Below are 14,377 nucleotides of genomic sequence, written 5' to 3' on the forward strand. Positions count from 1 at the left end.
GGGCTTCTTTTTGGCAGATTACAGGCGTTTTACTGCTTTTACATTGGTGACCTTTAAACCTTGAAAACGCCTGGGGGACTGATATCAAGGCACGGGGTCTCCCATGTACCTAGCCGGAGGTGTCACGGAAGAAGAGAAAAGTCTCATAATGTCATTGGGGGTGAGGTGACATGTGAGGCTGTGCTAGTGGAGTGGGAAGAGGCTCCACGGTACCCACCTGAAAGTACCATATTCATTGGGAGATGTTACAGAGCTTCCAAATGTGAGGTGTGCGCAAACAGGAAGTGCCGCATACACATAGGGTTGACTGCACAAGTAAAGTATGCTTGTTTCTAAGTCAGAGTGCCGCCTTAATGATGATTTCACGGGATAGCGGCCTCTGCCCTTGAGTACAGGCATTAGCGAGTGCTACAAGTAAGCCCCCAATTGAGTGCATTAAGCCCCACCCACAAGTTATTCTCTCACCCAAGACCCAGGATCCTCGCTGACATTGTTTTAACCTGCGTAGACTAGGAAAACTAAACAGGGATTTAGTATTTTTTTAAGCCAGTCATCAGAGAGATAGAGGGGAGATTGGAGGGAAAAGTGGTAGGGGGATTACTTTTATCCTAGAGTATTGGTGAATCAGGGCAAATAAGTTTAAAACTAAAGTTGCTTAATTTTACTTTTACATATTAGGTGCCCAGCACAGAAGACCTACTGCTCTAAATTTTGGTGAGTCAGAAAAAGAAGGTGGGCTGCAAATTATCAAAATCAAACACCATTTTTTTTGTATACAATTAAGTTTGCTTAGCACTAATTTAACCTTAAGGGTGCCTCTACGGTTTTTCTCTATATGTGTCTGTATCTCTTCAACAGCAAGTCTTTAATAGTGTATGCATGTAATAATAGAAAACAACAATTTAACTTATAGCAATCATGTTACTACTCATTATATTTTTATATGTCACTAACCATTACTGAAGTGTTTCCAATGACCTCAAATGCATAATCCACACCATCATCAGTCATCTTTGCCAAGACCTCATGGATGGGAGTGTTGTAGTCCTTTGGATTGATGCATTCAGTGGCTCCACACTCCTTGGCTTTTGCAAATTTATCACTATTTATATCAACTCCAATAATCCTGGAGGCGCCAGCAACTTTACATCCGATTATCACAGAGAGCCCAACACCTCCTAAACCAAACACAGCACACGTGGAGCCAGGCTTAACCTGAAGAACATGAAACATTGCAAATTTATTGTGGAGTAATGGAGGCCCTGCATGGGTGTACAGACATTTTTGCAAATTACCTAGAAAATTGCAGGGATAAGGCTTTTTTTATTCCTAAACACTTTACCCAAACATTTTCATTTACAGTTCAGAGACAGAATTTGAGATCCTTGACCTCTTTAGAATAAATTTCCTTTCCTTGGTTTTTACCGAAGAAAAATGTCCAGACAGCCACAGACATTGTACTTCAAAGGACCACAGTTATAACCTCTATGGCCCTGGTGTTGAGGATACATTTCTACACAGATAGAAACAAAACCAGAAAGCACACAACATCTAACATAAAGAATAACCTCTCAAGCCTACCATAAAGAACTCTGCTTCACCGTTCCTTCACCGCTCCAAAGAAGCTGCTGGCAGGACTTTTTGTGATGCCCTGCCAGCGCACCGCTCCAGTGTGAAAGCCCTGGGGCTTTCACACTGGAGTGAATGGAGCCGCTTTTTTCAGGCGGTATACAGGCGCTATTTTTAGCTCTGTAGCGCCTGAAAAATGCTGGCAGTGTGAAAGGGGTCTTAGTGACAAAGATGCCAGCAGGGTGAATCACAGCACACAGCTTGAAAGCAAGTATTCTCTAAACCAGGGGTCTCAAACTGGCGGCCCTCCAGCTGTTGCGAAACTACAAATCCCATGAGGCATTGCTAGGCTGACAGTTACAAGCATGACTCCCTCAGGCAGAGGCATGATGGGACTTGTAGTTTTGCAATTGCTGGAGGACCGCCAGTTTGAGACCCCTGCTCTAAACATCCAGAAGTGTTTTATACATAATAACTGCCAGAGATCTGCTATGTGGCTAGGGTTGCCACTTTATCTTCAAGCCAAACCCGAACACTTTAGAGGCGCGCAGTACATTTTTTTTGCTTTAGTATACACTATAGGATTGTAACAGACCAGGGACACCTTTGGGCACACCTAAGAGAATAGTAATGTGACGTACATAGTGCCCCCTCATCCTCCTGTCAAGCTCTGTTCCGAGCCACATTCCTGTATGAATAATGTGTCCGGGTTTCAGGTGGACTGAAACCCAGACACACGATTCAAAACCCAGACTGTCCGGGTGAATCCCGGACAGGTGGCAACCCTATATGTGGCAGAGTTTTAAGGTATGGGCCATCACAAAAGCAAGTTTAAATCTGTGTATTTTTCTGGCTTATGGTTAAGTGGGACAGCATAAAGTGCACCTGTGCCCAGTTTTGGAGCATTAATTTTTTTACATATTCCTAGTGATCAGTAAAAGAGCTTTAAAACAAGCCATCCCTGACCTCTCTACCTGCCTATTTATAGGAAGTAATCCTCGGAGATCACAACATAGACTCCAAAGTTTTATTTCAGTCCGTTTCTAACAGCTTAGAAAGAATGACTGTTCACATTAAAAGGCTGAAAGGCTGGCACAATTTTGGTGCAATAGGAAGTATTACAAAAAAATTATTGCCTGTGTTTGCAATTAGGAGCTTGTGGGACGGGTTCCCGATCATATGACTGCTAGGACAACCAATCACAGCAATCACATGATTTGGCAGCTGCCTCCACCTCCCTGAATTAACATTCCCTTAAAGGGTCTCCAGGAGGTAGTGGGCAGGGATCATTGATGGGGCCAAGTAGTGAAAGCCATCACCATCATCTGGCTTTGAACCACACTGGGCTATTCATTATAACATCTACAACATTTTTTCTGATAACTATGGCATCTGTGGAGTTTTACTTTTCTAGATCGAGACAGATAAATAATGCTCAATTGCAGCTTCTATATGTGAATTAGTGGAGGTGTTGTTTTCTAATTCTGTATTTCTTAACCACTTAACCCCCTGAAGATTTTACCCCCTTCCTGACCAGAGTGTTTTTTGCGATTCGGCACTGCGTCGTTTTAACTGACAATTGCGCGGTCGTGCGACGTGGCTCCCAAACAAAATTGACGTTCTTTTTTTCCCACAAATAGAGCTTTCTTTTGGTGGTATTTGATCACCTCTGCGATTTTTATTTTTTGGGCTTTAAACAAAATAAGAGCGACAATTTTGAAACAAACGCATTATTTTTTACATTTTTCTATAATAAATATCCCCCAAAAATATATAAAAAAAACATTTTTTTCCCTCAGTTTAGGCCGATCGTATTCTTCTACATATTTTTGGTAAAAAAAAAATCGCAATAAGCGTTTAATAATTGGTTTGCGCAAACGTTATAGCGTTTACTAAATAGGGGATAGTTTTATGGCATTTTTATTAATAATTTTTTTTACTAGTAATGGCGGCGATCAGCGATTTTTATTGTGACTGCGACGTTATGGCGGACATGTCGGACATTTTTGACACATTTTTGGAACCATTGTCATTTATACAGCGATCAGTGCAATTAAAAATGCACTGATTACTGTGTAAATGGCACTGGCAGTGAAGGGGTTAACCACTAGGGGGCGGGGAGGGGTTAAGTGTGTCCTAGGGAGTGATTACTAACTGTAGGGGGATGGGCTGTATGTGTGACGTCACTGATCTCTGCTCCGATGACAGGGAGCAGAGATCGAGTGACACTTGTCACTAGGCAGAACGGGGAGATGCTGTTTACAACGGCATCTCCCCGTTCGTCCTCTCCGTGAGGCGATCGCGGGTATCCCCGCGGCGATCGAGTCCGCGGGTCCCGCGACCCGACTCACGGAGCTCCCGGACGGCACGCGCGCGCCGCCGGCGGCGCGCACGCAATGGCACGGCGGGCAATTCAAATGGACGTACAGGTACGCCCATTTGCCCAGCTGTGCCATTCTGCCGACGTACATCGGCGTGCGCCGGTCGGGAATCGGTTAAACTATAAATCAGCGTTGTAGTAATGCAAGATTAAATACCCACATTTAAATGACATTCCAACACCTTCCCCAGTGCATCACAATTAACTTTTATTTTAGTGAGTCACAAAGCACAATTGTAAAGTCTATTGCAGTGCATTGGCAGCCCAGTCAAACAAATGAGCTGTCTTATAGCAACAGTGTGTGACCGAATGCACTGTAATCTGTTTATCAGTAATGCAAAGGTATAAATCTGGCCTTAATGCAGTTTTATGCTTCTTTTTTTTTTGTAGAGTGTATGCCGCACAACATGAATCTCTCCCCCGCTCTGGCTACCTAAAACTAAAATTGTTTTCCAAGAACAAGTGCCATAGGGTGTCTGATATTACCTCTCTTCTCCAGAAAGGTTCCCTGTTTGTGATTAGTTTCACTCTACTGTAGAAGCTTTTTTTTTTCTTAACCGCTTGCCGACTAGCCACTGCAGTTGTACTGCGGAAACATGGCTCGGCCGCGCGAATCGGCATTATGTTACATTACTCTGTTACTCTGGTGGCCACTAGGGGCGGCGTGCCGTCCGGGAGCTCCGTGAGTCGGGTCGCGGGACCCTGGAGCCGATGCGAGTACCCGGCGGGCTCCCGCGATCGCTCGGAACACAGAGATCCCGGTTCTCTGAGGGGAGAAGTGACAGCTCGTCTGTTCATACAAAGTATGAACAGTGATCTGTCATCTCCCCTAGTCAGTCCCCTCCCCCCTTCAGTTAGAACACACACTAAGGAACACAATTAACCCCTTGATCGCCCCCTAGTCTTAACCCCTACACTGCCAGTGACATTTTTACAGTAATCAATGCATTTTTATAGCATTGATCACTGTATTAATGCCAATGGTCCCAAAAATATGTCAGAATTGTCCAATGTGTCCATCATAATGTCGCAGTCATGATAAAAATCAAAGATCGCCGCCATTACTAGTAAAAAAAAATAATAATAATAATAAAAATGCTATAAATCTATCCCCTGTTTTGTAGACACTATAACTTTTGTGCAAACCAATCAATATACGCTTGTTGCAAATTTTTTTTTACCAAAAATATGTAAAAGAGTACATATCGGCCTAAACTGAGGGAAAAAATGTTTTTTTTTTATATATTTTTGGGGGATATTTATTATAGCAAAAAGTAAAAAATACTCTATTTGTGGGAAAAAAAGGACTTCAATTTTATTTGAGTGCAACGTTGCAATTGTCAGTTAAAGAGACGCAGTGCCGAATCGCAAAAAGTGCTCTGGTCAGGAACGGGGTAAAATCTTCCGGGGCTGAAGCAGTTAAAATAACAAAATGTTATAGTTAACTGGTCCTTGCAATTGAGTGGCCCAAACCCTCTCTGCTGGGGTCCTTTTGGCTCCTCCTCTTTTGTGTTTGCTCCCATAGCAAGCGCTCAATCTGTGAGCAGACGTGTGGGTCAATAGAAACACAAAGCATGGCTCGGCCCCACTCCTTCCTCACCACATGGATTTGACTGACAGCAGCTGGAGCCAAAGGCACCCACTGCTACCTCTGTGCCTGCGAGGAAAGAGAGATAGCAGCAACACTGCTCTCAGACATAGTGCTGGATTGAAAGAGGAGCTAGGTAAGTATCTGGTGGAGAAGGGATAAGGGACTAAACCTCCCTGCCTTTTAAAGCCAAGGAGACTGCCATCTTAGCCACATTTTGATCTGCAGTTGCCATGGTGCTGCACATGTGACCAGTTATGACACCAGCCATTTGATGGTTTGGTACTTCAGTTGCAAGCACAAGCAACTGTGACAGTTATTATTCACAGCATGCCATGAATATAATGGGTTTGGGAAACTGTTAAATTGATGGGTTTAGTTCCATTTTAATCTTCTTAAAGTTAAACTGAAGGCTTATTTAGAGCAGACTCTGAGCAATCACTGCACCTGTGGAGAAGATGCCACTGCCGGTGACGTACCAGTAGAGCAGTGATTGCGGGGGATCAGTAGGCAAGTAGTAAGTTTAGTTCCACTTTAACTTAAAGTGTAAGCTCCACCCAGCTGCTGGCCTCCTGTCCATTGAGTGTGCCTTTCTCATTAAAAAAGACACAGTGAAGCCTAGTACATATGGGCCGAACGTCAGGCGGCATCAGCAGGTTCAATTGAAACCGGGCGATATTCCGACATTTGGTCCGTGTGTATGGCAGCCAGTCCAACAGAAGCCAGCTGTTCACCCAATTGCTGAAAGCACTGACTGGAGTGTTCTAGCGGGCTGGGCTGAACAAAAAAAAAAAAATAGTAGTGTGTATGAGGATTGAGCCAATAAAAGGGCAGTGCCTAGTGCTGCATGTGGATGAGTCTTATGCCTCAACTCTAGATGTCAAGGCCTCCATAGCAAAGCAAATTTACCCTAGACAAGACGCAGAGGAATATTTTCTGGGTAAGAGAAAAATAAAAGTTACGGGTTTTTGTGTTGTGTCGAACTCAATGGCAGGCTGAAAGCTGCTGTGGCTAGACAGGGGTGTTGTACTCATGTTTAGGGCCCTATCTGTTCAGGGATGAATGTGTGGAGTGCAAGCAATCTATTTTCTAGACATTCATCCCTGAACACATAGGGCCCTAAACATGAGTAACAGCATGCAGCCCCCTCCAGCCGCAATGTATTTAAGCTTGCCATAAACTTGGACAGGCTGCAGGCAGTGGGGTTGGACTCTGCACCTTTGCCTCCAGGACACACTAAATTGTCAGGATTGGATGCCATGGGCTAAATGCCTTGTGTGCAAGTAGCCTTAAAAATCAGACCTTGAAAACATCTTGTGGTATCATTATGCAGTAAAGAATCAAGAATATTTTGACTATTTGATTAGCATAATGGTTTAGTACTTACTTTACCAGTGTTCAAAGCAGAGCCATATCCAGTCGAGAACCCACAGCCAATCAAGCAGACTTTTTCCAGTGGTGCATCCTCATGGATCTTAGCAACAGCTATTTCATCCAGCACAGTGTATTCAGTGAATGTGCTGGTGCTGATAAAGTTGTGAATGGATTTTCCCCTGCAGGTAAATCTACTGGTTTTATCCAACAGCACGCCATCATATTTGCCAATGCTGTTTAGGAAATAAAAGACTTCTATGTAAAGGGAATGTATAGTGTTTTGCCAATTATCTTTATTTTACTCCTAAATAAATAGTTAAAAAAATATTTTTTTTCTTCTTAGGTAACTATGAACCATTGCAAATAAATATTTAAAATGTACCACATGCAGTCATTATACTTTTAGACTGTAAACAGAGTGGGATTTGATTCAGAAAACACACAGCTGAATGATCAGAGGAAAGTCCCCCCTCCCATCCCCTTTCTCTGTATGTAGTTTATCTGTCTCTATATGGATTATTATCTACAGAAAGTCAGTCTTAAGTGGGCCTCTAGTAGTGAGTTTGTCTGAAATGTCATAAAGGAACAAGAAGGAAGCGCCACCTGACTTGATGTGACATGATATTGATAGCGAGTACATCTCTCTCCAGAGAATGGACACAGTATTTTTAGCATTGATGATCACACCAGAAGATTCTCAGTATCATTTAGCATATGATTGCTTTGCCTTTTTTCTGTATGGATATATGTATATATTTAGCGTACCGCCATGCAGTGTGATTACAAGACCATATCTGTGTACACACCACACACGTGTGTGTTTATGTGTATTTTAGAATACCATCACTTGTACGTAACATTTCATTCCGTATGGGCCCCAATAGCTCTTACGCTCTTTGACCCCTGTTCACGTACATACCTTTAATCATGCCTCAAACACCCCCCCCCTTTTTGTTACTATTGGTAGACATCGCATACCTCTCTTCCACACACAGATTTATATGTATAACGATTTTAACTTAAACTATTTTACTTACTGGTTGTTTATACATGTGTGTGTAGATATATTTCTCTTACATATATTTTATACGAATGATGGAGTTTCTAGGTGTTTTACGTATGCATATATTATATTGGATTTTATTATTGTCCACCTTGTGTATATATATATATATATATATATATATATATATATATATATATATATACATATATATATATATATATATATATATATATATATATATATATGTTTTGATGCATTTTACATCTAATACAAGTCCATGCGTTTTATATACAGATGCAGGTACACAGGTGCACCCTTTGGTGAAGATGCATGCGTGTATGCATCTTTCCAATACAATCCCCATTTTTGTTTTAAACATAAGTTTCTATCTTGACATATTGTGTTTTTAGTCTTAACCTCCTTTTTTTTAATATATCCCTTGGTCCTGTTTCTGGCCCCGTCCCCAGTTCCCCCGGTGGTTAGATCATGACATAAACATAAAAATTTAAATTAACACTTCTTTAATATTAATGCCATTTCTCTGATATATTACATCCTTTAGTCATAAATCAACCATAATCCAATTCCTTTGTTTTTAAATATGTTGCTGTTAGTGGGATTATGGTGTGCTGGCGCCTGTTGTCCCACAGGCAGCTTGGCACATAAATAGCTCCTCACTAGTAGTACCCCCATAGGCCTGTAGAAGGAGTAGTAGACTCCGAGCGCGTGTGTTCTCTCCAGATTTTTCTCCCTTGTTGCTTCCCCTGGTTCCGCTTCCGGTGACGTCATCGTCTGCGTTCCACCTTCGTTCCACGTTGGACCTGGCTGTCTTCCTGGTGGCCGCAGGAAAAGACTGTATATCTCGTCTCCCACAATTGCCTCCCTGTAGAATAGGATGGACCAGCGACCGGACTGAACCTTGTGCCCATAGCACAGATGAGCCTGATTTTATTCACCTTACTGTAAGTGCATTAATTGTTGTGTCATTAAAATCCTACTTAACTTATTGCACTTAGGTGGCACTTCCTTCTTGTTCCCTTGTCTTCCTATTGCAGAGCTGGCTTCTCTCTAAGGACAGCTACCACCCACCACCATTTCTTTTAGGATTTGCTATTGTTCAGTTTATCATATGGACTAATGAACTGTGACTGTGTTCTTTTTCAGACATTGTCTGTTGCATGTATAGAGGTACACATATCTCTGCGCTCACAGTTTTCTTTTTTCATTGTCTGAAATGCCATAAGTTATGATTTTTTTGTTTTTTTACCAAAGTTATGCATTTTTTAGTAACCTTGCCAAAAGAAACAAATCTATGCTAACCATGACAACTTCTGTTCTTTTATAGCCCATGACTAGCTTAGTATGAATGTGGCATGTCTCAATAAAATATAGCAAAACGTTGGAAAATAGTTTGCAAAATGGCAAACTAGAAAAAGTCAAGCAAAACTGTAAAACATGCTTTTAGGACAAACAAAAATAAAAAGTAAAGTGACAAAGGTTCAGCAAAAAGTAGTGTTCACATCTGACCCATTAAAAAGAACCATGTCCTTCTGTGATGGCCATTTTGCCACAACAAAGATTCTTTTTCTATTGTTTGGATTTGTATGGTGTTGGGCCAGTTTGGCCTAGTTTGTTATCTTATGTAAATTGCTATATCCTCTGAACATTTAATTATTCACTTACTCATTTTTGTAGCACAGATTACTCTCTGGATTTTTACAACATCTGCATTCTCCACACTGTGGCACAAAGAGCGGGATGACTTTATCTCCTGCGGGAATTAAAAACCATTGTTCAAAATCTGTTCACAAAGTGGAAAGGGATTTAAATATGCTTGTCACATAAATGGTTAAATGAAAGAGTATGACCACCTAAAATTGGCAGGTCAATTCACGTTGAATTAGGGGCATATTTTTAAAGTAGTCAAGTAGGCAAAGTAGTAAATTTGCAAGGTTTTTTAATTTCATGGTCACTTTGCCAATGCATATTTATCAACTGTTCATTACTAAAATATTTCAAACATGCATTTGTAGATTGTTCTACCCAGAGAATTCACACTGTAAATCAGAGCAAGAACAACTAAAAAAGGAAAGGCCCTATGCAGGTTAACGAGAATTGTACTACATAATTGCAGCACCCTGACTATATACTCTTACATTTAAAGTATACTCCCTTATACTCAAATAGATTGTAGGTGTTTACACCCACTGTATCTCTTGCATATACCCTAATAAATTTTAAGCCTTTTATGCCCTAACATATTGTAGTGTCTTCTACCCTCTGTATTATTTTCTTATACCCCAATACAGGAACTCCCCCTTTCGGAGTCACCCCTTTTCTCTGCCACTACCCACCTCCAAGCACCGTTTCTTGGTTGGACCCCTGCCAACCTCCAAGCACTGTTCCTTGGTTCCACCCCTACCCACCTCCAAGCACCGTTTCATAGTTCCACACCTACCCACCTCCGAGCACCGTTCCTTGGTTCCACCCCTACCGTCCTCTGAGCACCGTTCATTGGTTCCACCCCTACCCACCTCCGAGCACCATTACTTGGTTCCACCCCTACCCACCTCCAAGCACCATTCCTTGGTGCCACCCCTACCCACTTCCAAGCACCATTCCTTGGTTCCACACCTAATCACCTCCAAGCACCGTTCCTTGGTTCCACGCCTACCCACCTCTGAGCACCGTTCCTTGGTTCCACCTCCAAGAACCATTCCTTGGTTCCACGCCTACCCACCTCCGAGTTCTGTTCCTTGGTCCCACCCCACCCACCTCCCACTACTGCTCTTTTAGAGAATATAGAACCAAGTATCATTTTGTGGTGCTAATTTGTATGGAATATGGTAATGATAAGAAGAAAAGCAGTAAAATAGATCCCCTGCAGCCAGTAACAATATAGCCCCCCCACCGGCAACAGTAGATCCCTCTAACAACAATGGATGACTCTCAACAAAATTTCCCCCCCAGCAACAGGTGGTCCCCCACCAGCAACAACAGACCACCTCAGCAACAATAGATCCGCTCCTGCTGAAATAAATCCCCCAGCAGTCAGCATCAATAGACCCTGCAGAACACCCAGCACCCCCTGCCATTGCATACAGTCAGTGCTGGAGGTGCCAGAACTGCATTCCCCCACGTTCCCGCTGAAAAAAGCCCTGCCCCAATAGACTCTGGCGCAGCTGTGCATGGTAGCCAATTAGCCAATAATATATATTCTACCCTCTGTATTACTTTCTTAAACCCTAAAAGACTCTGGCGCAGCTGTGCATGGTAGCCAATTAGCTTCTAACTTCAACTTGTTCAATTAGCTTTTAGGCTTGGTTCACACTGGTGCGATGCGGGAAACCCTACGAATCCAGTGCGGGTCCCCAAATGGCTTCTGAATCCCAGGCGGTTCACAAAGCCCTCTGCGAACCACTGTGGGTGTCAATATAAAGTTATTGACACCCCTAGATTGGTTAGCAGATCGCAGTATAAACTGTGAATTCGGACGGGAATCGAATCGCATGGGTGTGAACAAAATAAAAATCATCACATTGATCCGCACAGCAATGCGGTGCGAATCACATGCAATGTCTGGCATCGCACCAGTGTGCATACCTTTATAGACTGCAAACCCTTCCACCTTCTGTATCCTTTCCTTATACCCTAAGGACGCATTCACACCTGAGCGTTTCAAAGTCGCGTGTTTTTAAAGTGGTTTTACAGTGATTTTGTCACGTTTTTGACCGCGTTTTCTGCAATTTTGCTGTGTTTTTGCCGCGATTTTGTTCAGGTCACCAATGTAAAAGGCAGAAAAACGCCTGTAATCTGCCCCAAAGAAGCTCAAGTTCTTTTTTGAGCTTAGGGCATTTTTCAAGCATTTTGCTTCAGGTGACAAAATGCTCAGATGTGAACAAGTGCCATTGAAATGAATAGTAAAGTGACAGTGTAGCGCTACTGAGGGATGTGAAATTAGACACAAAATGAAAGCTCCAAACAAATCTAATAAGTCAAAATATAAATCAGCGAAACTGGATGTGACCCAGTAAATGTGTGTGATATAAAGTCCACAGAGGTGTAGAGTGGTGTATTCTTCCAGTGAGGGTAATCTCAGTCATAGGAAAATAATGTGAGGCTTGTCTGTAGTCATTTTCAGTGACACTCCAGAGGCAAATGAATACTCTTACCAGCTATGATGGACCCCAAATGTTGTACAGCAAAGGGGTCAAAAAGGCTTGGGATCCTATGCAGTATGGCTTAGATGCTGCTCAGGTACTGGACACAGATGAGTGGAACCAATTCGAAGTGATGTCCTCAACTCTCGGTCAGTGGAATCTCCAGGTACTCTCCAGCCAGATAGCCATCTCCCAAACTGTTCCTGAATAGGCTCCAAGAAATGGTCATGTGAAAACAAGGGAAGGAGGAGGACTCCAATGGTGCAGGTCAAACCAGAATGTTTTTTAATGATAAAAGTCAGTGACAGACACTGGTACAATAAAAGTGATCACAAAAAAGGGCTGATAAAAAAATTAAGGCAATGTGGGATACAAGAGATGCTATCCCAACGCGTTTCGACACTAAGAGGTCTTCAAAACCGTTTGCCCCAGTTGAAGACCTCTTAGTGTTGAAACGCATTGGGATAGCATCTCTTGTATCTCACACTGCCTTCATTTTTTTATCAGCCCTTTTTTGTGATCACTTTTATTGTACCAGTGTCTGTTACTGACTTTTTATCATTAAAAACCATTCTGGTTTGACCTGCACTATTGGAGTCCTCCTCCTTCCCTTGTTTTCACATGACCATTTCTTGGAGCCTATGCGGGAACAGTCTGGGAGACGGCTATCTGGCTGGAGAGTACCTGGAGATTCCACCGACCGAGAGTTGAGGACATCACTTCGAATTGGTTCCACTCGTCTGTGTCCAGTACCTGAGCAGCATCTGATCCATACTGCATAGGATCCCAAGCCTTTTTGACCCCTTTGCCGTACGACATTTGGGGTCCATCATAGCTGGTAAGAATATTCATTTACCTCTGGAGTGTCACTGAAAATGACTACAGACAAGCCTCACATTATTTTCCTATGATTGAGATTGCCCTCACTGGAAGAATACACCACTCTACACCTCTGTGGACTTTATATCACACACATTTACTGGGTCACATCCAGTTTCGTTGATTTATATTTTGTCTTATTAGATTTGTTTGGAGCTTTCATTTTGTGTCTAATTTCACATTCCTCAGTAGCGCTACACTGTCACTTTACTATTTATTTGGAACTTTGCATGTTTGAGTGTTGGCAGCTTTCTTTCACTTATTTTACTCATTTATCATTTTAGCGCAGTCTTTTCCCACATAGTCACCATTGAAATGAATGGGATTTTGCTTGTTGGGCTTTTTTCAGGTGTGAATGCAGCCTTAGATCCTCTCTTATATATCAGTAGATTGTAAACTCTTTCACCTTCCCTTATATCTTAATAAATTGTAATTTCTTCAACCTTCTGTATCCTCCCTTATACCTTAATAGATAATAATATAATCTATCTTCTGTATCACTTAAAGCGGAACTTCAGTAATTTTTTTCATCTTTCCATCTTCTGCCCTTGTTGTTTTAACTTTGGATAGTAAAACATTTTTTTCTGCCAGTTAATACCTTATACAGCCCACTTCCTGTTTCTTGTCTGGTAATTAGCCTAGTCCAGTGATGGCACACCTTGGCACCCCAGATGTTTGGGAACTACATTTCCCATGATGCTCATGCACTCAGCAGTGTAGTTGAGCATTATGGTAAATGTAGTTCCAAAACATCTGGGGTGCCAAGGTTGACCATCACTGGCCTAGGCTTATGACATCATGCACAGTTCTCTCTCTCACTCTCGTGAGAGTTTGCCAGGAAGGGAGGGGGAATGAGTCATAAGAGGGTCAATGAGAGCTGCAGAGCTGGAGGTGTGTCTGTGTAAATCCAGGAAGTGAACAGGCAGCAGCTTCAGCTGCCCACAGTTAAAATGGCTTTAGCCAGACTCAGTGGAGGGAGATATCTACAGCATATTTGGCAAGTGCAGAATCACAGTGTATATAAAATAATATGCAAAGTGGTTGGAGAAAAGCTTCAGAATGGCAAAGATGTTTTTATTACAAATTATGTGAGCAGACTGCAGTTCCTCTTTAAACTCTTCTACCTGCTGTGTCATTCTTTATACCTTTTTCTACCTTCTGTATCCTCCTTTATACCCCAAATACATTGTAAGCTTTTCTAATTCTGTATCCTTGCTTATACTATAAAGTGCATTGAATTATCTAGGCTTCGATCCAGTACATACCTCTCTAATAAAACCCTAAATGAGTAATGCAAAAGATGTGAATGTAGTCTTGTATGTTGTATGCTGTTCTGCCTTTTATACTATATTTGTTCCTTGCACTTATTAATATTATGCCACGTGCACACGGGTGGACTTTTCAAGCGGACTGGTCCGACG

The 14,377-nt window shown here is 42.2% G+C and overlaps 1 protein-coding gene across 1 annotated transcript in view; it reads right to left on the reverse strand.

Annotated features, from left to right (window-relative positions):
- The window catches only part of LOC141110091 (alcohol dehydrogenase 1), an 82,322-nt gene that overhangs the window by 13,776 nt on the left and 54,169 nt on the right, over nt 1-14,377 (reverse strand). Inside the window, exons 4-6 of the mRNA XM_073601313.1 lie at nt 9,601-9,688; nt 6,925-7,144; nt 955-1,215 (exon numbers count right to left, since the gene is read on the reverse strand). Coding sequence (XP_073457414.1) covers nt 955-1,215; nt 6,925-7,144; nt 9,601-9,688 — 569 coding nt within the window. The remainder of the gene's footprint in view (nt 1-954; nt 1,216-6,924; nt 7,145-9,600; nt 9,689-14,377) is intronic.

The sequence above is a fragment of the Aquarana catesbeiana genome, linkage group LG01 (assembly GCF_042186555.1).
Source record: "Aquarana catesbeiana isolate 2022-GZ linkage group LG01, ASM4218655v1, whole genome shotgun sequence".
Taxonomy (NCBI): Eukaryota; Metazoa; Chordata; class Amphibia; order Anura; family Ranidae; genus Aquarana; species Aquarana catesbeiana.